This window comes from Trachinotus anak, unplaced genomic scaffold (genome assembly GCF_046630095.1).
Source record: "Trachinotus anak isolate AG129_WGS33_773 ecotype Australia unplaced genomic scaffold, CSIRO_AGI_Tana_v1 ptg000023l, whole genome shotgun sequence".
Lineage (NCBI taxonomy): Eukaryota > Metazoa > Chordata > Actinopteri > Carangiformes > Carangidae > Trachinotus > Trachinotus anak.
The window spans coordinates 7,442,618-7,463,914 of NW_027273874.1; the positions used below are offsets into that span (position 1 = coordinate 7,442,618).

The following is a 21,297-nucleotide window of genomic DNA, read 5'->3' on the forward strand; positions in this document are numbered from 1 at the left end:
GTTAAATGTTTGGCCTCAGCTCCGGGGTTGAATTTAAGGGAAAAATATGCACATATTTCCACAGTCCGGTGGAGGCTGTTGTACCCTTAGCAGTGGTCAACGCAAGACCTTAATCTTGTTAACATTAAAGCGCCGGAGCCAAAGCAAGGATCTGTATTTAAGGGAAAAATATGTGAATTTTTCCATACTCCAGTTAAAGCTGTCATAATAAAACACTGAGGTGATCAACTTCAGACCTTAATATTGTTAACATTAAACTCTCTGAGTCCGTTTTGGAGCTGCCGTTAGGAAAAAATGTGCATAATATTTCCATATTTCAGTTTTCATAAGAAAACACTTAGGTGGAATGTAATGGCACCGATGTAAACTCAGTGGAAATATATTCTCAGAGGACAGTTTTACGTTTCAAGCATAAATAACGACTGTTTTGCTCTCAGTATTGTGGTTTGCATGATTTAGATCAATGGCTGAATCAGGGACACTCTACAGGGTGACACCGAAGTTGAGGTTAGGTGTAGTTTGGCCCAGGAAGTCTTTTTTATGACCATAAAAAACTCCTATTGAAGCTGCTGCAATCAATAGTGTTATATTTGCAATGGAGCATTTGAATACTTGAATGTGAGAACCCATCGACTCTAATTTCCACTTCATCTTTTAGCTTTTAGCTCACTGTTTTGGTGTTTGGACCCACAGTTTTACTTTGGTTCAGTCTCACTAATCACACAGTATCATTTTTAGTCCCAGAAGCAGCTGTTTCCAGCAAAAAAGCTATAAACACCAACTGTATGCTACAAAACCAGCATCAGGCAAAGTTAGCAGTTAGCTGGTGAACATATTTAAGCATTTTGCAGCTAAATAGGCAGATGTTTCTTTCAGGAATTAGTGGAGACAAAAGAAATCAGTTAAAACAGGAGTGGAGTTTGGACTAACGTCCGTCAGGTGGACAGAGGCCAGACTTCAAATAGATATCAATGTTTGCTTATAACTTTGCCCTGTTTACTTAAAAGGTGAATAAATGTAAATGTTGTGTTTACAACTTTCTATTTCCCTCAAGTGGCCAAAAAAATAATTTATTGCAGGTGTGAAGCTATTGGACAGAAGCCAGCTTCAAAATGTCTTGGGAAGCAACTTTACGCTTTACAGATGCAACAGGTGAGATTTCTACAGAGCCAGGTAGGCGTTCATTTCCGTCCCTGAATTTCACCATTTGTGTTTTCAAATTTGTTTCCTTAAATAAAATGTGTGTCCTCAGATTACTAAATAAAAGAAAAATAAAGAAAAAACAGTGAGATGTGGTTGAAAGCTCCTAGAAAAGCTTGTGACTGTACAAGAAGATAAGACATTTGAGGATAAAAATCACTTAGCAGTACTAATTGAGGGAGTGCATTGTTAAAAATGTTTTGCTGACCTCTGCAGTTTTCTGCCTGATGCAGAGCAGACAATGACCATAAAGCATCACAGAGCAAAGCTCTGTGGCTGAGGGCTGACCCTCAAAAGGTCTGATCCCCCAGGCTCCAACAGACACGTCAACTAAAGACTCTGCCCAACGATGTCTCTGACCACAAATTAGCTAACCGGCTACAACAAATGTCCAGTTGTTTATTTGCTGCAACACTAAAAGCAAAAAAAAAAAAAAAAACTGTTTACTGTAAGCATGCTCCAGCTGCATGAAAACAGCTGTTCTCGCGCTAACATTCATATTTCCAAGTTTGCAGCTTTGACCTATTCCCTCTTGAGAGTTACCGCAGCTTGAGCCTTCTGTGTGCCACATAAATGGCGTACTTAATCGCAGCTTCCTGTGGTTTACTTTAAATTTGTAGTAGAAGTGAAGAAGCCAATTGCTGTGAGTCACACAGTAAGAACTGGAAACAACATGAGAGAGCATCGCTGCTGCAGCCACAGACAGCGGCTCCTATCAGCCTCCTGACGCTGGGATTTAAAAGCTGTTAACCTGCACCTTCACCTCCACTCAGCTCCTTCTGGGCGAGGCACCGGCCTCACGAGACGGGTCAGCTCTGAACACTAAAATCCCCCCTTTGTTAAATCAAAAAAACCTTAGCAAAGCACTTTTACTAGTCTAAGATAAGATTTCTCAGGTTTATTGAGTGAATTGGAATAAATGAGGTAATGGTAACTACAGTTCATATATACTGTATTCTGTTTCTTAATTTCAATTTGAAACTACATTATCCAATCTGTCTGTAAAATTGGTGACAGTTAAGATTGATATTATTTTTATGAGTAGTGGTAGTAGTAGTAGATGTGAAACTGTAGGCCAGGGGAACAATATTAATCGTGCATTCACCACTTATTTCCACTTGGGGGCAGCAGAAACAAACCACAGTAACCAATTACACACTAACCAATAACTTGTTTGCAAGCAGTTACATATTTAAACACCATCATGTTGTGTTTACCTGATGAACAGAGGCCTGATACTCCCTCTACATTTGACTACAGCCTTACAACGAACTCAGTTCCTCAGAAACTCCTTCTGTCTCTTTTAATTTCTGAAATTATTAGAGATACAAGACTTCCTACGCTTCTGAATTACATATTCTAGCAATTAAAACTTTAAAAAATAATTTTTGTTGAGGCCATTTGTGTTCAGTGTTATGTCCCACAGTTTGGAGACATACATGCCCATTTTCTGGTTTATGAGGCATCAGATTGAGGGAAATTTACGACCTTGTTTTACAGTGACAGCCAGTTTAAAAGCATCTAGTCAGCATTTGTAAGACAGCCATAGCCATGACAAAGATCTCCACCCTGCATTTATTCTCTATTAGTAATGTATACACTGGTAGCCATGGGAGAAGTCCCCCGCCCTGCATTTTAAATGTTCTCTTTTTGCTGGAAAAACAGCTCTGCAATCGAGCTTCTACAACAGCAGCATCTACCAACACCCATGTTCAGCTCGACCCCCTCTACATCTTCTACTTTTTCTTCTCTTTTGGAAGAAGAAAAGCAACAGTAGAGTCCAGCAGTTTTTCTCCACCACCATTATTGTGGCTTCTCTGATGAAGATAAATGACTGATGTGAACCACATCACAGCAGAACTCTCATTAGCCATTAAAGCGGTTGGGCCTCTGCACTGATTACATCTGTGTACTGTGTGTATACGTGTTCTCACCACATCAAGGATGAGCACATTGACGTCGAAGTTGGGTTTCTTCTTCACACTGCGGATGACGCAGCTCTGGATCATGGTGCCTCCACACTCCACCTGCAGGCTCGGGGAGGTAACGCTGGCCATCTGGAAACTCTTCAGATTACGAACGCCCCATGCTAAGATCTGACAGAGGTGAAGGAAGCGTTTAAGTAAATGTTTCATCTATATAATGTTTTAAAATAATAAAAAAAATGCACATAAGATTTTCCAAAGTGACTTGTAAGATATTCGTTGATTGTGTTTCAGGCTATCCCAGAGGAAAGTTGAGAGACAAACATGGTGAAATCTTTGGTTGTTAGTTAAAACGGGGGTTTTAGATTGTAGATCAACACATCCGTGATGGCTGATTTAAAGCGTCAACGCCCAAGAATAAAGAGTTGACTTATGCAAAAAAAAGAACGAGTTCATACAAAGTGTTGTTGGACCACATGAGAAATCAAAAGTGGTAATATATGTTCCAAACAGCTGCACTGGAAGACGGAGTGAAAAGCCGGCCATCACAGAGAGAGGAAAGGTGTGATATCGTTTAAAAATGAGCGTAATGAGCACTCGGTCATTCCCATGAAAATCTTGAAAGAGAAACCCTGGCTCCTTTCTCACCTCGCCACAGCCAATCACGGTATAAAGTGGGTGTGAACGGCAGATTGTCGGTTTCGGAAAGTTTCAGAAATGGTCGGATACAACCCCGACAACCCAACGTCGCAAAGGTGTGGGAGGGGGTCCCTGAAGCTTTTCAACCACCCAACAAGTAGTTGAGTTCTTTGTGGAGAAAGCTGCAAACCTTTCAGAGCCACCGCTCAAGCCTCAAGGAGGTTTTTCCTTTAATATGACAAGAGGTGCCACTGAGAAGAAGCTCATCAAAAAAATCCACCACATAGTAATAATAGTTATAATAGATCTTAGACATACCTCAATGGCTGTTCTCTGCAGAACAGGCTTGATTCCTTGAGGAACAATGAATACATTGGGCTCTCTCTGAGGAGGCGGGTACGGAAGGTCCGACTCGTCCGGCTGCCAATAGGAACGCAGGACAGTGATAAGTCAGCAGTGGTTAATCAAAAATAAACACAACAACGAGACATGCTGTTCACTTCCAGGCAAATCTGATCTTTTTAAAGTAACATAAATAAATGTTTAATTAGTAAACATTTAGTATTAACATGTCAAATGAGATTTAGAGTGTTAAAACCACACAGAATAACATTCAAGTCAAGACAAATGCAGTTTCCATTGAAAAGCTCATTACAGCAGCGACATGGAATAAAATCTGCAGAAGGCTTGAGAGGACATGTCTGTAATTATTGTCAAGTTTTGTTATTTTACAGCGTGTTTTCTCCTGATACAGACACTGCAAACTTTGTTCTACTTTCAATTATGTCTCTCAAATACGTTTTATTCTTATATTTTCAAACTTTATTCTTATTTTTTGTATTTTACGTTTCCACTGAGTTGCAAGGTTGTCAAAGAAAAAATGTAATTTTATTCAAATCTAATGGACAATAAAGTTTTATCTTGTCTGAATTTGTGATGATTTTAATTTTGAAATTAAAAATACTAACTGTATGTTAAAATCACAAAAAAACAAAGACATGTTATCACAAAATATTTATTCTGTGATCTTCATAAACAAATTTAAAAAAATTGTTTTTACACTTGTCATCTCTGGCCTTCCATACGCATCAACAAAATATGTACCAGGAAAAAAATGCTGTTTATGAACAAACAAAAATTGACAAGTTAAGAAGAAAACCAGATGAATAGTTTTAGAAAAGGAAGCTTACATGAAGGACGATCTCTAACATGCATCTATATTGAAACTATCTGTGTGCTGTATGTTAAATAGAAACTGAGAAATGAAACAGGATGGGTATGAATGGGTTTTTTGTGTGTATTTGTATGTGTGCTACATTGTACCCATTGCTGCAGGTTTTCAGAGAGGAATCCTGAAAACATCAACTGAGGAAGAACGATGAAGAAAAAGATGAAAAATATAAAGATCAGAAAAATAGCAGCAGAAATTTCCACACAAAGATAAATTATTACTACGTTAAACTGTTTTTTTACATATTGTACCCATCAAATTACGACTAATCCCTGGTTTTGTTGGTTGTGAGGGGCAGACATTGAAGAGACAGCATTATTTTGATTTCTAATAATCACATCTGAAGGAAAATAATATCAAACTTTTTTATAAATGGATGCAAAATGTGTAAAATAGCATCCAGGAGACCTCCAGTGTTTCAGATATTAACACACGCATGCCTGGTTTCCAGCCAACGACAGCAGAATAAATGTTGTCACTTGTGGTCAGTGTGGTTTTACCTCATCTAGAACGTGGGTGGAGGTCATGATTTCTCCCTGTGGACGAGAAAGGAACAGATTTTAAAGGCTGAAAATGTACAAAAATAAACAGCAAAGAGGGAAAAATCCGAGAAAAAGTACAGAGAGAAAAAGTGGAAAAGGAAACTGACCTCTTGACCTGGAATATGGTGGACTGCTGCCTGTAGACACAAAACAGAGAGATGAATTAGTGTTATAAGAAGTTGTAAGAATGGATTAAGAAAACGGCAACGACGCAAAGGTTGACCTCTGACCTTTTCCCTGCGTATGAGCTGGAAGGCAGCCAGCAGCTCGCCGGCGTTCTTGTCCCCTCGGCGAATCGGGAACCAGGCCAGACGGGGGGAGGGAGTCAAGGTGGGCTGGCACACACAGCGGCCCATGAATTCATCTGCACCCTGGACATTTAAAATACACACATGCAGAAAAACATCCATCCATCCAGAAAGAGCAGCAGTGCAGCCTCAACCAGGACCAAATATAAAACATATTTATATATAAATCTGACGAAAGGTAAATCTTCATGGACTCACGTATGTGTCCTGATCGTAAAGCTCCACGAGGACGTTGGGAGGATTGGCCATCGTGGCTTCGGGATCGCCAAAAATCTCCAACTCGTAGAAAATGAGCGTCTGGTCCCAGCAGGGATTCAAACTGTTGCGCACCGTCACTGTCCTCTGGGACTGATGGAGGAACGACACGATGGCGTAGGGGTCTGGAGAGAGAGAGAGAGAGAGAGAGAGAGAGAGCAAATTGTTAACTTTGACCACTGATTTCTAAAGTCTGTTTGTCATAATGTTCACAGTCAGAAAGCAGATTTCAGATTAAAAATTCCAGTTTTTTGTCCTCATGGTGCAACAAGCTGTGGAGACATAGATCTGTGTGTGTGTGTGTGTGTGTGGCCCCGTCCTCAAACATGACATTTAATCATTTGGCAAACACCTCTATCCAAAGCTACTTCACTAAAGCTTCAGTGCAGAAGGAACCTGGAGGTAAGTGAAGTGCAAGTTACAGAAAAGAAGAGATGAGTCTTCAACAGATTCTTGAAGACAGAGACGGACGCCAGTGCTCTGATAGCGGCTGAGAAGGAGGATAAACCTGTATGACTGAGCTCAAGTGGATGGTGCAGACCCAGAAGTCGCTCTGTGGGGAGGTCATAATGACTTAAACTTGATTCGTGGTGGCCGTGTGCAGCCGGTGGAGGTCGGCGAGCAGCGAAGTGACATGTTCCCCTTCAGGCTGATCAAAGAGCAGACGCAGCGCCGCCTCGCTCTGGGGAACCCAGCAGTTACCACGCCGACTGAGAGCAGAGATGTCAGCTGTAATGGCAACAGCAACGCAGTCACTGGAACACAAGGCAGTATGTAACGTCTGCCCAGTGTGTGTGTGTGTGTGTGTGTGTGTGTGTGTGTGTGTGTGTGTGTGTGTGTGTGCTCTTGTTCTCCTGTCTTTGTGGGGACCAATTTGAGTTTGAGACTTTGAGAGTGAGTCTTCAAAGGTGTGACTGAGAGTAAAGTTACACTGGTGCACAAGAGAGAAGGCAGGAAGAGGAAGTTCAGTTTTTGAGTGATTTACATTGACACTGATACTTCACTAACTAAATAAAATGACAGTGAAGTAGTTTAAACAGATTCTAGGTCAGAGTTTCGCAGCCGCTCGTAAGCTTCAGCTGCTGTTTCTCAGTTGCATATTAAAGGATGAGGTTATTGTTGGAGCGTGGGTGTGTGCTTAACGAGGGTCCTCACAAGTATAGCACTCACATAACAGCTTAAGCTTATGTGTGTGTGTGTCCAAACTGTCCCGACGTCCCACACAGTGACATCAGCAGCTTGGGAATGCCGAGCTCGAGACGGAGGGCTGGGAACGCCGCTCGGAGAGGTTTATTATTCCAGGTCACAACCACTCTCCTCCATGTTAACACACACACACACACACACACACACACACACACACACAATGTGGACATATGCATAAAAACACACATGTATGTACAGTTACACACATACAGACTGAGTAGTTTGTTATTCCAGGCAGAGTAAAGAGTCTCTACGGAGCCGTTAGCATCAGGGTAAACAGAAGCTAAGTTGCATTTTCCCACCAGCCCTCAATTAACCCTGGAAGTGACACACACACACACACACACACACACACACACACACACACACACACACACACAGACTTACATAACCCCCCTGGGCTATTTGTATTGCTGTTTATATGAGCTAATGGGCTGCTGGGAATGGACATAATTGAATAGGTCACCACTGGTAGTGTGTGTGTGTGTGTGTGTGTGTGTGTGTGGAGGGGAAGCAGCAGTAGTCGGGACCCCAGTGGGACCCACAGAGGTACATAAACACAATAAAGACTGGGAAGAGAGAGAGAGAGAGAGAGAGAGTGAGAGAACGGGTGAAAGAAAAAGAAAGAAAGCCTTCAGTCTTTGATAGTCGACTCTGTCTTTAATCATGGCCGCCCAAACTCCATGTAACACCAGATTAACACACAACTGAAGCCCATCCATCAACTCTACTCATCCGTTAGACTGTGTGTGTGTGTGTGTGTGTGTGTGTGTTTAAGCGAGCTAACGAGGGTGAGTCAAGGAGAGTGATAGTGATTTATCATTTGAGTCTGTGGCCAGGATGCTGTCTCTCTAACCCTCTCTCTAACCAGCCTCCCTCCCTCCACCTCCATCATCTATCATCTCTCTCTTCCTCTGTCTATTCATCCCTCTGTTTTTTTAAAGCCTCGTCTCTGTTTTTACATCTGAGTCTGCGGTGGGTTTCTGATTAACACACACACACACGCACACACACACACACACACACAGTAGCTGGAGTTTCCATGACCTCTTCATATAAAAGAACATTTTCTCTTCTCTTTTTTGTGTCACTCTTTGTTTCCGTAACTTCTCTTTTCCTCTCGCTCCCTCGCCGCCGCACTAACATCAAACTCCAGTTATAATCTTTTACAATTAAATCATTATTTTCACTGCTTTTGAGTTAATTTGTCATAAAAACTGGGCATGAGCCGCTGCGGCTGTGTGAAAACACAGGTCTTGTTTTGAGACATTAGTGGAGCTTTAATGTTACATTTTGATTTTCCATAAGCTCCGTCTGCCTCTCTGTGTTTGGCCTTCAAACACGAGAGCTACGTTTTATCCACCCACATGTTCACACCTTAAAAATTAAACCTGTTTAACTGATTATTGGCAACTTGGTGGCAGAGAAAAAAGCTATAAACACTGATATATTATCAGCTTTTACGTTGATTTAACAAACTTTTACCAATTCGCACGTCTCTTGTCTCTTTCAGGTGAAGGTACAAGTTTCATTTTTACAAACAGAACGTTCCAGCCACCAGATGGTGCAATTTATCAGCTTTGCTTCTGACGTAAAATCCTTCACTGTGCATTACCTGAGAAGCTGTCTTTGTCCATGGCCATCAGGTCTCTGGCCTGGTACAGGTAGCAGCGCAGGTGGTAGCGGGTGCCACCTACACACAGATAATCATTAATATATAAAGAGGATGAAGGTGGAGGAAGAACAGGAGGGAGGAGAAGTAAGTGTGTGCCGTCTTACGGTCAAAGAAACAAGAAATGGTGGGTCTGTTGACTCCAAACGTGGTTGTGACGGACTTGTCGTCGTTCTTGTCCTCTATACTGCTCTGTGGGAGGAAGAGGAGGAAGATGGAGGGAAGGAGAGGGAGGGAGAAAGGAGGACTGAGATCACATTCAGAAAGCTGCTGTAAAATACAACACAAAAACACTGCGATACTCTCTCTCTCTGCAGGGGCCTTCAAAATAAAAGACTGGGCTCAGATGTTTTGATATAAACTAAATGGCCAAAAGTATGTGTACTTTTTTGCACTTTTGCTCAGGGGCTCTTTAGTCCCAAAAAAGGAAGGGAAACCAAAGTGTTACAGCATGCAATGATATTTTAGACACGAAGCCAGGTCCTTAAAGAAATGGTTTTCCCAGTTTAGTGTGGGAGAACTGAACCAACGTGCACAGAGCCCAATCCAACACATTTGGGATGAACTGGAACACTAGACTGCAGTCCAAGTTTTTTCACCAGCGCTAAGTGAGGCTGAATATGAGCAAATCTCTCCAACCAGGTCATAAAATCAGGTGGAGTGACTTCCCTGAAGAGCGGAGGCTGTTAGAGCAGCAGATTAACGCCCTAAACTAACGTCCATGTGTCCACATACTTTTGGCCATCTAATGATATTTTGTCAGTGTAATGATGAATGCGTTGAGTAAACAAAAGAGTGAGGACACTCTAGCTGACGGCTCCTCACCAGAGAACACTCCAGAGCAAAGATGGCGGCCGGCCCCGTCTTCTCCAGAGGCTCCATACGGCACCTCCACCTGCGCCTCCTGAAGCTGTCCGTCTTCCTGGGCTTCAGGTGGAACTTCCAGCCGAACAATGAGGCGTACTCCCAGCCTTCCCTCTCGCTCTCGTCCGGACGCTGCTGTGAAAACACACACACACACACACACACATTACTCATTTCTATACCAAGTTAATGAGATAATAGTTTTTAGACAGGGGCTCGGACTGAAGACACTTGTCACATAAATGTAAACTTAATTTCCTCGTTTCTCATTTTAAACAAAGTTAGAATATCAGACATTTGGATGCAAACAAGCTTAAATGAACATGTGTGAAGGAAAACGCTGAAATTTATGTTGAGCTCAGTTTCTCTTGGGCTCATTTGCACAGCTACGCCGCCATCTCGTGGTCAGTGCAGGCAACTTCAACTTGTCACAGTCAAGGACGACATGGTGAAGTGAGTAGGTGAGTAAAGACTGACATGTCTCCCTCTTAATTCAGTTCAGTGAAGCTTTACTAGTAAGATGTTAAGGTCAGAGACATTTTAACAAAGCATATATGGACTGTAGAGACACAGCATGAGGTGAGTACATTAAATTAAATAAAAAATCATGCAAACTTTATCATTTAAGAGCTAAAATATTGATATTCAAATACTAATTTCAGCGGTAAACCTTCTAAGTCTGTGTTCCTTCAGCATTTGTCTCTGTGTGGTGTCCAGCGGTCAAGTGGCTGAGACACAAGCCGTGTAACTGCAGCATCCCTGGTTTGATGCCAACATCTAACTTTACTTTGGAATAAAAAGCCAAACAATGATCTAAACGCCGTCTCCGTCTACCTTTCTGAGAGCGTCCATCTTCTGTTGGTCTCGCCGTCTCATCCGTATCCACCGCCTCCGTCGGTTGGTGTGGTACATCTTCTCTGCCGGCACCCACGACTTGGGACGACGGTCTGGAGGGATGGTGATACCGTACTCCCATCCTGGACACACACACACACACACACACACAGAGCAGCATTTATTAGTGTTTAGTTTAGCTCTTGTTGTTAATGGGCGTGTGTTTTTTTTTTTGTGCACCTTGATCATCCACGGCCCTGTTGAGATCTTCGCTCCACTCCACCTCCTCCCACACCCAACCAGGAGGACACTCCACCTCGTCCTTCGGCACCGCTTTCTCCCCGTTCTGACAGAAATACAGTTTTTAGATTTACAGAGATGAGTGAAGCTGCGATGAGTACACAAACACACACACACACACACACACACACACACACACACACACACACACACACCGTACCACATCAGTGTATCCCTCCGGCATGCCGATCCACTGTCCGCCTGGTAACCTCATCTGGTTTTCAAACACTTCCTCTGTGAAGGTCATGTGACCGGCGTCCACATCGAACAGCAGCCTGAGGGTCAACATACACAGACAAACATTTGTTAACCTGCAGGTAAAACAACACACTCACGACAACAGTGATACTTTGACAAAATAATAATAATAAGAAGAAGAGTACAAAGTTTCCCTGTAATAACATTTTTTGCATTTTCCCTTTTTATTTTCTGACAAACAAAATATGAATGTTTTGGGTTAAAATTAAGAAAATAATATAATCAGAAAATAGTTAAAGGTGCAGTTCAGACAGTGGAAATGTTGGTATAATGCAGCTAGAAACAAGAGTGATTAATATAGGAATTAATTTAGTGTTTTGTTGTGAAAAATGTATTATTATTTTATGGTGAACAAAAAAAAAAAAAAAGGCAAAAAATTCACACCTGTATCACACACACACACACACACAGACAGACACTCACGTCTTCTCAGGGCTGATGTACCAGTCTCCCGCCCAGCTCCAGCCAGGAGAGGGTTTGAAACTCTCTTTGGGCAGTTTCACTCGTCCAGTAACGTCACTGAACTTGGGGTAGGTCAGACCTGTAGTTCCCCAGCTGCCCACCAGGGCGAGCCGGGTCTGGTTCTCATACTACAGAGAGAGAGAGAGAGAGAGAGAGAGAGAGAGAGAGAGAGAGAGAGAGAGAGAGAGGGAGATGAACACTTTTTTGTGAAAATAAAGTTGAAGTGGTTCAGTCTATGTCTTCACACCGTGTGTATCTCACCGTTTCAGCGAAGACCGACAGTTTTCCTTCAGCGTATTGGTTGAAATGTTTGACATCTGCAGCCAATCCGAACCAGACTTTGACCCTCAGCTGACCAGGAAGTTTGGCTTCTCCACCACTGCCTTGTGGGTACTGTGGTGCAACACACACAAGTCAGTAAAAACTTTATTTCAGAAGATAAGTGTGTGTGTGTGTGTGTGTGTGTGTGTGTGTGTGTGTGTGTGTGTGTGTGTGTGTGTACCTTGAGGAAGACAGTCTGCAGCTGTCCACAGTGTTTCCCACAGTGCTCCTGGGAGAAGATCACCGTGTGCGCTGGGATGCGGTGGTAAGCCACCCTGCGGTCGCCCTGCAGCATCCATATCACTATGTCTGGAAGACTGTTCTGAGGCTGGGCGAGCGACATAGACGGGCACACAGAGAAAAAGAAAGAGAGAGAGAGTATTAATAGTAATTTGTGTGATACATATTCTTCTTTAACCTGTAGGTGGGTCCCTGGTTCTTACCCTGGGCCTCTGATTCACTACTAGAAAAGTTGGTTGGGAACATAATAACACGCTCACCTCCTCAGCCATGGTCCTCAGCCTGCTGGCCCAGTCCTCAGCCTGCTCCAGCACCGTGGAGAGGTCGGTGGCCGGCCCGTGTTTGAGAGCGAGAGCAGCCGCGACGATCTGCTGCAGGTGCAGAGTGCGGATGTGCTTCAGCGAGCGGTCGAGAGGGGTCGCACACTGCCACTGGTCGAGAGAGGGCAGCTCCTCACTGGAGAGAGAGAGGGGGGGTGACTGTAAGGACAGCGATGGAGCAAGTCCTCAGATCTTTAACTAAAGTCATATTGTTTGTGAAAGGAGCATTTTACTGTTGTACTGGGTCAAACTAGAGTAAATTTTAACCGCCTTATACACTGTTGTTTAGTTTTATATATATAGTTTTTTATAAGCTGATTCTTAATGAAAAATCTGAACCTACAAAGTATCAACTAACTAAAGCTGTCAGATAAAAGTCATGGAGTAAAAAGTACAATAAGTCCTACAGAAATGCAGTAAATGAAAGCACTTAAATAGCGTAGAAGTACCTCAAGAGTGTACTCAAGTACTGCATTTGAGTAAATGTACTTATCACTGGATAAAAACACTGAATAAACACACACAGTCTCTACCTGCAGTCTGTGATGACCTGATCCAACAGCTCCACCACTCGGAGCTCCACCTCCTCCAGCTCACTGCCTGCCTTCACTTCCAGCTGCACCCGCTGCAGGTTCACCTCCTGGTCACACACACACACACACACACACACATATGTTCAGATGGTGAATGCTCTATATACAAACTAAAGGGGGCTTATTTACACACACACACACACACTCTCACCAGTCTGTCTATGATTGCCAGCAGCATGTTGAGAGCCTCGATCCTCGGTTTGATGTCCTCCCACTCTGAAGACAGAACCACCACCGGCTTAACATTTCCCCATGGTAGGTAGTAGTAGTGGCAACCTGGAGCACACACACACACACACACACACACACACACACACACACATATAATAATACACATAAAATATCTGTTTGCTGCAAACACCAGTTTACTGCAAATATAGAATTGATTAAGTGATTTACTACAAATTAAAGTGCAGATTTCATCAGACCTTTCTCCTCCGACTCGAACCCCTTCACATACCATCAAACACAGCCCTGCTGAACTGGGTGGTGGAGGCCAGAGGGAGGCAGGTGTAGTCGAACTTGTTGCCGTAGTTGCCAATGCTGACCTCGAACTGGATGGCATCGTCAACATCCTGGAGGAGCGTGGCCGAGTAAAACGCCACGAAGAGGGAGAACTTCCTCTTCCTCAGAAACTTCTGTGAAACAGAGGGAGAGATTTGAGAGAGACAGATGGATAGATGGATGGATGGATCTACATGTTTGTTATTTCCTCTCCCCCTCTCACCTCCACCACTAGCAGGTCATCGGATGGTATGTCCTCAGTTTTCTGCTCCGGCTTGTCCGTCAGCTTTGTGGTTAGTTCCAGTAAAACTCGCCCTCGGTACGCTACACCCTCCCCCTGAGAGTCGGAGGAAGACAGGAAGACCTCAGGTGTGACATTATTACATTTCTAAAGGTGGGATATTCATTAAAATGTCAATACATTATTGCCAAAATCAGTTAAAGATCAAAACATATAATATAATTATTGAGAAGCCTGTTCTAGCCTTTATTTCCGTGCCAGGTAAATCTGGACTGCTTTAGAGCACCAAACAAGAAAAGGACCCAGTTATTTATGGGAAAATGAAGGCAAATAGGTGATGACCACAGGCTGAAGGCCAAGGACTGATAAGAGACAGATGCTACCAATGCTGCAGACCATTAACTAATTTTTACACCACACTATTATTGATATTGATATATTGTAAAAAAAGAAAGGTCAAGTTACTTTTCCGAGGTTTAGAGCCTCGTGGGGGTCACTGAAGGCGGTGAACTCTCTGGGACTACCATACAGGTTGACAAAACACGGACCAAATGTTGGCAGGAAACCAAGACTGTCATCAACTGCAAGGACACAAAATGGACAGTAAGTTTTATCATTATTAACGTGGCAGAATGTGGAGCTATGACAATGAAGAAAAAGCTCGATTGAATAGGATGAAATGATTCAACTGACGAAACAGGATCGGGTACAGAATCAGATACAGAAATTTAGCCATGATTGAAACAGATATGAGGTGAAAGGAGAAGAGGATATTGATCACAAAACTAAAAAAAAAATGAAACAGTTGAATTGACAAATGAACTGTTTCACACAAAATAAAAGAGGATGGTGGACGTACTGCCAGAGTGGACGGTCCGAGGAGTCAAGTCATCTGAATGCGTAGAGAGGAAGGATGGTTCAGAATCACAGACAGAGAGGAAACGGGTGTCACCACACCACACAAATCCAAACTGAAGCTCTTGACGACAAATTCAAACACTACACATAACCCCAAACACTCACCGCAAGGTCATTTGCATTGTTTCAGGTAAATGACCTTGACACAAGTTAGTCTACTGATTACTTCTAATCTGTGAAAGTGAAATGACTAAAATTGGTTCATGAGGAAAACTATGAACCACGTTTACCAAGTCTATGAAAGGTGCAACATCTTTCATCAGACATTTTTTACCATATTAAAAAAAAATATTTCCTTAAAAAATGAGACCATTGCTGCAAAAAGCCGCCTCTAAAGTTGGTTTTATGTTCCCCTTCCTGAAGTTCCATTCATTCAGGGTGCCTCTGAATCCAGATTTGTTGCTGTGGTAACAACTAGCTGATGGGGCTTCTGGGGTTCTTTGGTCCAGACAGAAATGTTTCAATAACCATTGGATTCATTGCAATAAAATTTGGTAGAGATGTCTGTGGTGCCCAGAGGATGAATCGTACCAACTTTGCTGATCCCTTGACTTTATCGCAAGTGCGACTACATTTTAGTTTTTAGTGATGATGCCAATATTGGAGGTTCCCTGAGGATGACACCTACTCACTGATGACCACCAAAAACTTTCAATTATCTGGTTTAATATCTCAAAATCTTCAAATGATAGTTTGAATTTCATAAAAATCTGCGATTTCTTGCAACAACGCCACTGGTGTGAAGAGGCCTTTAATTTTTTCCAGCCATGATCTCATGCAGAAGATAATTATTCTGACAGTGATCAATTGATTGTCAAAAATGCAACATGTGGCACCTTTACGTCACTTTCAAGGTTGTAATAAATAGACAAACACAACCACTGACAGAGCAAATACTAATTCTACTTCTCGCCATTCTCTCCTTCTTTGTATTGGACGTATAATTTCAATAAGTGTGTTTTCATAATAGAAATCTGACCTAAAAGACTTATTCTGACTTGGCTGACTATGGCAAATTTGGTGTAATTTAAGACACAAAACATCATTTAGTTCATTAAGTTATCAACACTGTAGGATTGATTTCTGGTTACCATTGATTTCTTGGCCTGAAATGCTGTTTAAAAAGTTGATGAGAATTAATTCTGTGTGGTTTTTGTGTGTTGGCATTAAGCTGCCAGATGATGATTCACCAAAATTAAATACACAATGCTTTCCAAACAAAGAGAAAGGAGAAATGGCACTAATCACAGTGACCCAAACTCATGCATGCTGTCTTTCCCCAGCAAAAGGACAAGACCTGCACAAGATGACCATCCAGTACTCCAGGAACCAAAAACTCAAGCAATGCCAGTATTCAGGGCACAAACACCATGTTAGTCTTCATGCATGTCACCAAAAAAAAACAAAAACGGACATGCTGACATTCACAAAGCAAGGATCGATATGGTGGTTCAGATGTCAGGAGTCATTACATGACATTTACTCATTTAGCAGATGCTTTTGTCCAAAGCGACTTACAAGTGAAATCAGATCTCAATGACTCTAAAACTTCAAATAAATGCAAATCATAGCTGTCGATTACAATCCTTGTGACCAAGATATTCAAATGAGAACTTTTGCGACAGGCCACCACGACCAAGCTAAAACACTCAAACCAGGATTCTTTCTAATCCAGATATAGGCAGTGCAACACAAAGCTGACCACTTGTGCAGAATTTTGAGTTAATTAAGTCCTGTCATGTTCAAATCTAAACTAATGTGATGGCCCACGGTGGTCCAGGTTAAACCAGTTACCTACAATACATCCCGACCCATCCTGTCTAGAGACAAATGTCAGATTGACCTTTACGTAGAGTATCGAGATTGTGTTTGGGTTCAGACCACTCGAAAGAGTTTGCATCCGTGCAGTTCATGTGTTGTTAGTGGATACACACTGCCCAGTAAGAGTGAAAGACAGAGCTGCACAATCAGTGATGGATAAAATGAAGGTTTCAGGTCAGGTTGAGGTTTCAAAGATACAGGTTTCACCTGAGTTTGGTCACCTGTACACACTTCTTCAGCTGATTAAGACGGTGCAATGTGCTCAAAAGCTCCACAGAAAGCAAAACATCTCTTTTAAACAAGGCAGTGTGAGGTTCAGTGATGAGACCAAACTAAACAACCTACATCCTAAAAAGACTCACTCCAAACAAACCAGACAGGTTAAGTATAGTCCACTCTGGTGCAGTCAAATGCAGCCAATTCTAGTCTGAACCATACTGCTTGGGTCCAGTCCAGTTCAGGCCAGTTTCGACTAGTAACCTACCATCTATCTCTCCTCCAGGGGCGGAGACCTTAGACATACAGAGGTGGGTGGTGCCGATGACATCATTGTGACTGGCTCTGTCCCTGGAATGAAAAAAATAAATCAGAAAAGAGAAAAAACAAAAGCTATAAACACGGTGGATAAACTTCCATAAATCTAATTCGGAATCATGAAGAAGACTGATTATTACTCAAGAACTTGCCTAAGAATCATCACGTTTTTAAATGTTCTTCAATATTAATGTAACAAAGTGATAGTTATCACTTATATTCTTATATCCTTATATTCTAATGAGACTTATAAAGTAAAATGTAAAAAAAAAAGTATGTATCAGCTGGGATTCACCAGTCCAGAATTCTGATCCTCATCTTCTCGCACATGGAGGGAAACTGGAAGAGAAAACAAAAAACATATGCTGTGTGATGATAATGATGAGTATACTACCTTAGTAGTGCAGTGAAGTTGCATTATAATGTGTGCTTGCACTGTTTGGTTGTGTGTCTCACTCTAATAGGCATGGCCAGACTCTGGTTCCACTGTGGATTGGCATTCTTCTCCAGAGTCTTAGTGCAGATCTGAAAATGAGAGAAAATACAATCTACCTTTGTTTGGCTGGTGTTCGTATCTAATGAGGGGTGTGAAATAAAATAATATTTGCATCAAAAGACTCTGATGGAGTTTGTATCATGTCATACGCACTGTTTTTCCAGCAAAGTGGATCTCCACCAGAGGATCCACCAAGTTCTTTCTGTTGCTATCAAACCCAAGAATCTGCTTCATCCCATCCATGAAGGCATCATCCACTGCAGACAGAAGAGGAAATTACAAATCTCTACTTTTAAAGCTGAAAGATGAATCATTTACACACAAAGAGTCTTACTCTGTGGCAGATCTTCAGCTCTGAAGATCCTCAGGTTGAAAGTGGCTCCTCTCAGAGACAGACCAGCCGGCCTCAGCAGGTTTCCTTCGATATCCTCTTTATCCTCCACACACTCACGCCTATCAGCCTGGGAGACACAGACACACATACCTACATATATTAATAAACACCTGCATTCATTCACATCAAGACAGTTTGTGTCAAACCACGCTCTCCTTCCTCTCGAAAAATCTGAACACACGGACATGATACACATATTTTTAGAAGATTTGATACTGAAGTTTTGAAGTTTTAGTGGATATTTTATTCACTTATCTTCTCTCATCCAATCAGACTCACCGGTGGCTCGTCTCCAGCTGCCAAGACGAACAGGCTGACCTTCAGGTAACCTTTGACCCCAGCAGAGAGGTCGTCGGGGTCACACAACAGCAGCCATTTCCTCAAGAAGCAGTGTCCTAAAGAGAGAGTGCCGACTCCAACTCAGATTTAAAGTTGTAACCAGCACAAATCAGCAAAAACATGAGGCTAATTTAAACATATACTCACTGTGCTCATTGTAGACGGTGCCTACGTCCACCTGTGGACACAACCAAAAGATTTTAGATTTTTTGACCCTTCTTTGTCAGAAGTAATGATCACAGCCCATGAATGAAGTTACAGATGAGACGACCGTTTACCTTGAATTCACCGATCACAGCATCAGTTCTGAGAGAGCGAGAGTCACACACCTGTCACACAGAGACAGAGATTTCTACTACTGTGTAATGGCAGGATGAAAGGATGAAAAAGGTTTTATCTAAAAAGAAGACATCATGAAATATAAACAATTCCAATTGGAATGAAATCGAAGTAAAAATTCAGACTCACAGTGATGAAGATCGGTTCATCAAACAAGTCTGATGGAGTCTCAAAAAAGTTCAGGAAGAACGTCTGTGAGGAGAAAAAACAGCCTAACCTCAATACATTTTGAATTTGACACATAAAGCACCTAGAAAATAATAATAATAATGACGAAATCAAGGTTTTTCTTGTCCCCTCATTGAAAAATGTTTAGATTATGAAGGAAATCAGACAGTGATGGATAATAATTGTTCACCTCATCAAAGAATGGGTTGTTGCCTTTTCGGATGCGGGTCCTCTTCGTCTGCCCGGCTACCGTTACCTTGACAACAGGCTTAATGTTGATGCCTGGCAACTGTCGCGCCTCGATGACCCGCACACGAACCTGGACAAGAAGATAGATGGGCAGTAATGTGTATTAAGGAAATTTTGATGAAATTCAGTGAATATGTGTGGTCTAAAAATTAAATACAGACTCTTCTCACAACTCAGTATTTATAAAAAAGAAAAAAACATGAATTATCTGCAAGAAACATAATAAACTAAGCACTTAAGAATGTGTTCTAAGGTCTCTGGTCTGGGTTCTTCTCGTGGTCCATGATATAAACTGTCTGATGAATCAGGATTTCTGCTCAGGCAGCAGATGGTGGGCTCAGAATTTGGCATCAGCAGCATGAATCCTTGGACCCAACCTGCCTCGTATCAACGGTCCAGGCTGGTGGTGGTGGTGTGATTGTGGGGGGGAAGGTTTTCTTGACACACTTATTAGCAATAAATCATGGCTTGAATGCGACAGCCTACAGAGCATGACAGTGAGTTCAGTGAACGTCAGTGGCCTCCACAGTCTCTAATAACCCACCTGTAGGTCCTGTGGTTTGTTAGGCAGAGGTTTGGACTGACTGCTGGCTCCTCTCCTCCTCTTCCTCAGCCCTCCTTGGGTGTTGTAGGATGGTGGCGAACGTTTGGGTGTCTGGGTGGTGGGTGACTCCCGTCCCGGGGGCCCCTGAGGGCCTACAATGACCATGGACCGTCCGTCATCAGGCCCCTGATCCTCTGTGGGCTCCAGCATCATCATACTCTCTGTATCCTCCTCGCCCAACGTATCCAGAGAAATCACTGCACAGACAGAAAGATTGATAGAAACTAGTCACTATATGACGAACACAAATTCTACTGTCTGATTCTACTGGGTGGATGGAGACCAAAGGAAAAGAGGAATAGATGCACTGATGGATTACATGACAGCTTATATTACTTGTGACAGTGTCCAGCTCCACAGTGGGGTTGTTATGGGGAAGAGCCTCAGGCTGGGGTGGAGGCTGGAAGATGGGAGCTGCTCCTGGAGGAGGGATGTAGGAAACCTGAAGGGTCAGGGTGGCCTGATAGAGACAGAAAACACAATATTACTTCATCAGTCGACAAATACAGTGTACAGTAACACACAATGAAGTACCACTCAGTACTACTACTGTGAAAACAGCTGTATAATGTAGTCAGAGGCTCTAAAGGAACTTTGTCAAATCTGAAACAAATAAGGACCTGACAAAATCAACAGGGTTCATTTTTGGGAGTTTGAAAGATGCTACAAAGTTGCATTTTGGGAAATGTAGGATGGCTTGAGTCAGGGCATCTTCTTCTCTGCTGCAACTTAGGATGCCCATAAAATAAGGGAAGTGCCTGTTCAATGTCATGAGCTGGGGAATCATAAAACATATCAGGGCTCGTCCGGGATTTGAACCCGGGACCTCTCGCACCCTAAGCGAGAATCATACCCCTAGACCAACGAGCCATGAGGACAGACTGCTTGAGCATGGTTTCCACTCTGTGTGACCCTGTAATCAACAATCTGGATCACATACAAGAGTTTTTCCCTGCCCTCAAACACAACCACATGTGGTGCAGCCTTTGCTCCCACATTTTCCCAGCAGTCTCTAGGCAGATTAACAGCATACATCCAATAGAAATTGTTAGAATATAATCAGGCAAAGTGAATGGCTTCATCATATTTGTAGGTGTATGTGGGACTTGTTGGTCTAGGGGTATGATTCTCGCTCAGGGTGGAGGAGGTCCTGGGTTCCACGTGGCCCACATGGTAATTATTCTGTTTAGTTTGAACTAAAACCACGACGAAACTGGCACAGTGCCACTGAGGTTCTGCTGGACACAAATGTCAAGGGGTATGATCATCACTTTGGGTGTTAGTGGTTTAGGGTTCAAATCCCAGATGAGCCCATGAATGTTTTAACTAATACTCCATTCAAAGAGTTGCAGTTTCACAGCGTCCCGTTCCTCCAGAGTGGCAGAGTGAGTTTCCTTCATGTCACTGTGATTAAGATAAGAGCAGAGCAGGGTGGTGGACCAAGAGAAGGTGTAGGCTCCTGCAGTTTCCTTAAACAGGAAAAAGCAGCCAAAGCAATAAGCTGTTAGCTTTCTGTAAAC

The 21,297-nt window shown here is 42.6% G+C and overlaps 1 protein-coding gene and 1 non-coding gene across 10 annotated transcripts in view; both read right to left on the minus strand.

Annotated features, from left to right (window-relative positions):
• dysf (dysferlin, limb girdle muscular dystrophy 2B (autosomal recessive)) overlaps positions 1 to 21,297 on the minus strand; it is a 78,678-nt gene that overhangs the window by 44,734 nt on the left and 12,647 nt on the right. For 4 of the 9 annotated variants that reach the window (XM_071460075.1, XM_071460070.1, XM_071460074.1 and 1 more), the window contains exons 5-38: positions 20,114 to 20,237; positions 19,718 to 19,974; positions 19,115 to 19,243; positions 18,886 to 18,948; positions 18,696 to 18,746; positions 18,565 to 18,595; positions 18,358 to 18,473; positions 18,019 to 18,145; positions 17,838 to 17,941; positions 17,645 to 17,713; positions 17,484 to 17,527; positions 17,139 to 17,221; positions 14,381 to 14,496; positions 13,898 to 14,011; positions 13,631 to 13,808; positions 13,322 to 13,446; positions 13,111 to 13,217; positions 12,518 to 12,713; positions 12,199 to 12,345; positions 11,958 to 12,089; positions 11,658 to 11,824; positions 11,137 to 11,251; positions 10,917 to 11,022; positions 10,677 to 10,819; positions 9,804 to 9,977; positions 9,086 to 9,170; positions 8,922 to 8,999; positions 6,044 to 6,225; positions 5,768 to 5,908; positions 5,645 to 5,674; positions 5,496 to 5,531; positions 5,088 to 5,129; positions 4,083 to 4,184; positions 3,135 to 3,296 (exon numbers count right to left, since the gene is read on the minus strand). In XM_071460075.1, the coding sequence (XP_071316176.1) occupies positions 3,135 to 3,296; positions 4,083 to 4,184; positions 5,088 to 5,129; positions 5,496 to 5,531; positions 5,645 to 5,674; positions 5,768 to 5,908; positions 6,044 to 6,225; positions 8,922 to 8,999; positions 9,086 to 9,170; positions 9,804 to 9,977; positions 10,677 to 10,819; positions 10,917 to 11,022; positions 11,137 to 11,251; positions 11,658 to 11,824; positions 11,958 to 12,089; positions 12,199 to 12,345; positions 12,518 to 12,713; positions 13,111 to 13,217; positions 13,322 to 13,446; positions 13,631 to 13,808; positions 13,898 to 14,011; positions 14,381 to 14,496; positions 17,139 to 17,221; positions 17,484 to 17,527; positions 17,645 to 17,713; positions 17,838 to 17,941; positions 18,019 to 18,145; positions 18,358 to 18,473; positions 18,565 to 18,595; positions 18,696 to 18,746; positions 18,886 to 18,948; positions 19,115 to 19,243; positions 19,718 to 19,974; positions 20,114 to 20,237 (3,876 nt within the window). Of the gene's footprint in view, positions 1 to 3,134; positions 3,297 to 4,082; positions 4,185 to 5,087; positions 5,130 to 5,495; positions 5,532 to 5,644; positions 5,675 to 5,767; positions 5,909 to 6,043; positions 6,226 to 8,921; positions 9,000 to 9,085; positions 9,171 to 9,803; positions 9,978 to 10,676; positions 10,820 to 10,916; positions 11,023 to 11,136; positions 11,252 to 11,657; positions 11,825 to 11,957; positions 12,090 to 12,198; positions 12,346 to 12,517; positions 12,714 to 13,110; positions 13,218 to 13,321; positions 13,447 to 13,630; positions 13,809 to 13,897; positions 14,012 to 14,380; positions 14,497 to 14,774; positions 14,808 to 17,138; positions 17,222 to 17,483; positions 17,528 to 17,644; positions 17,714 to 17,837; positions 17,942 to 18,018; positions 18,146 to 18,357; positions 18,474 to 18,564; positions 18,596 to 18,695; positions 18,747 to 18,885; positions 18,949 to 19,114; positions 19,244 to 19,717; positions 19,975 to 20,113; positions 20,238 to 21,297 lie in introns of all 9 variants that reach the window. The other 5 variants (XM_071460073.1, XM_071460066.1, XM_071460069.1 and 2 more) reach the window with 3 other exon arrangements.
• trnap-agg (transfer RNA proline (anticodon AGG)) lies at positions 20,576 to 20,647 on the minus strand. The gene has a single exon. It is a non-coding gene; the product is annotated as a tRNA-Pro (tRNA).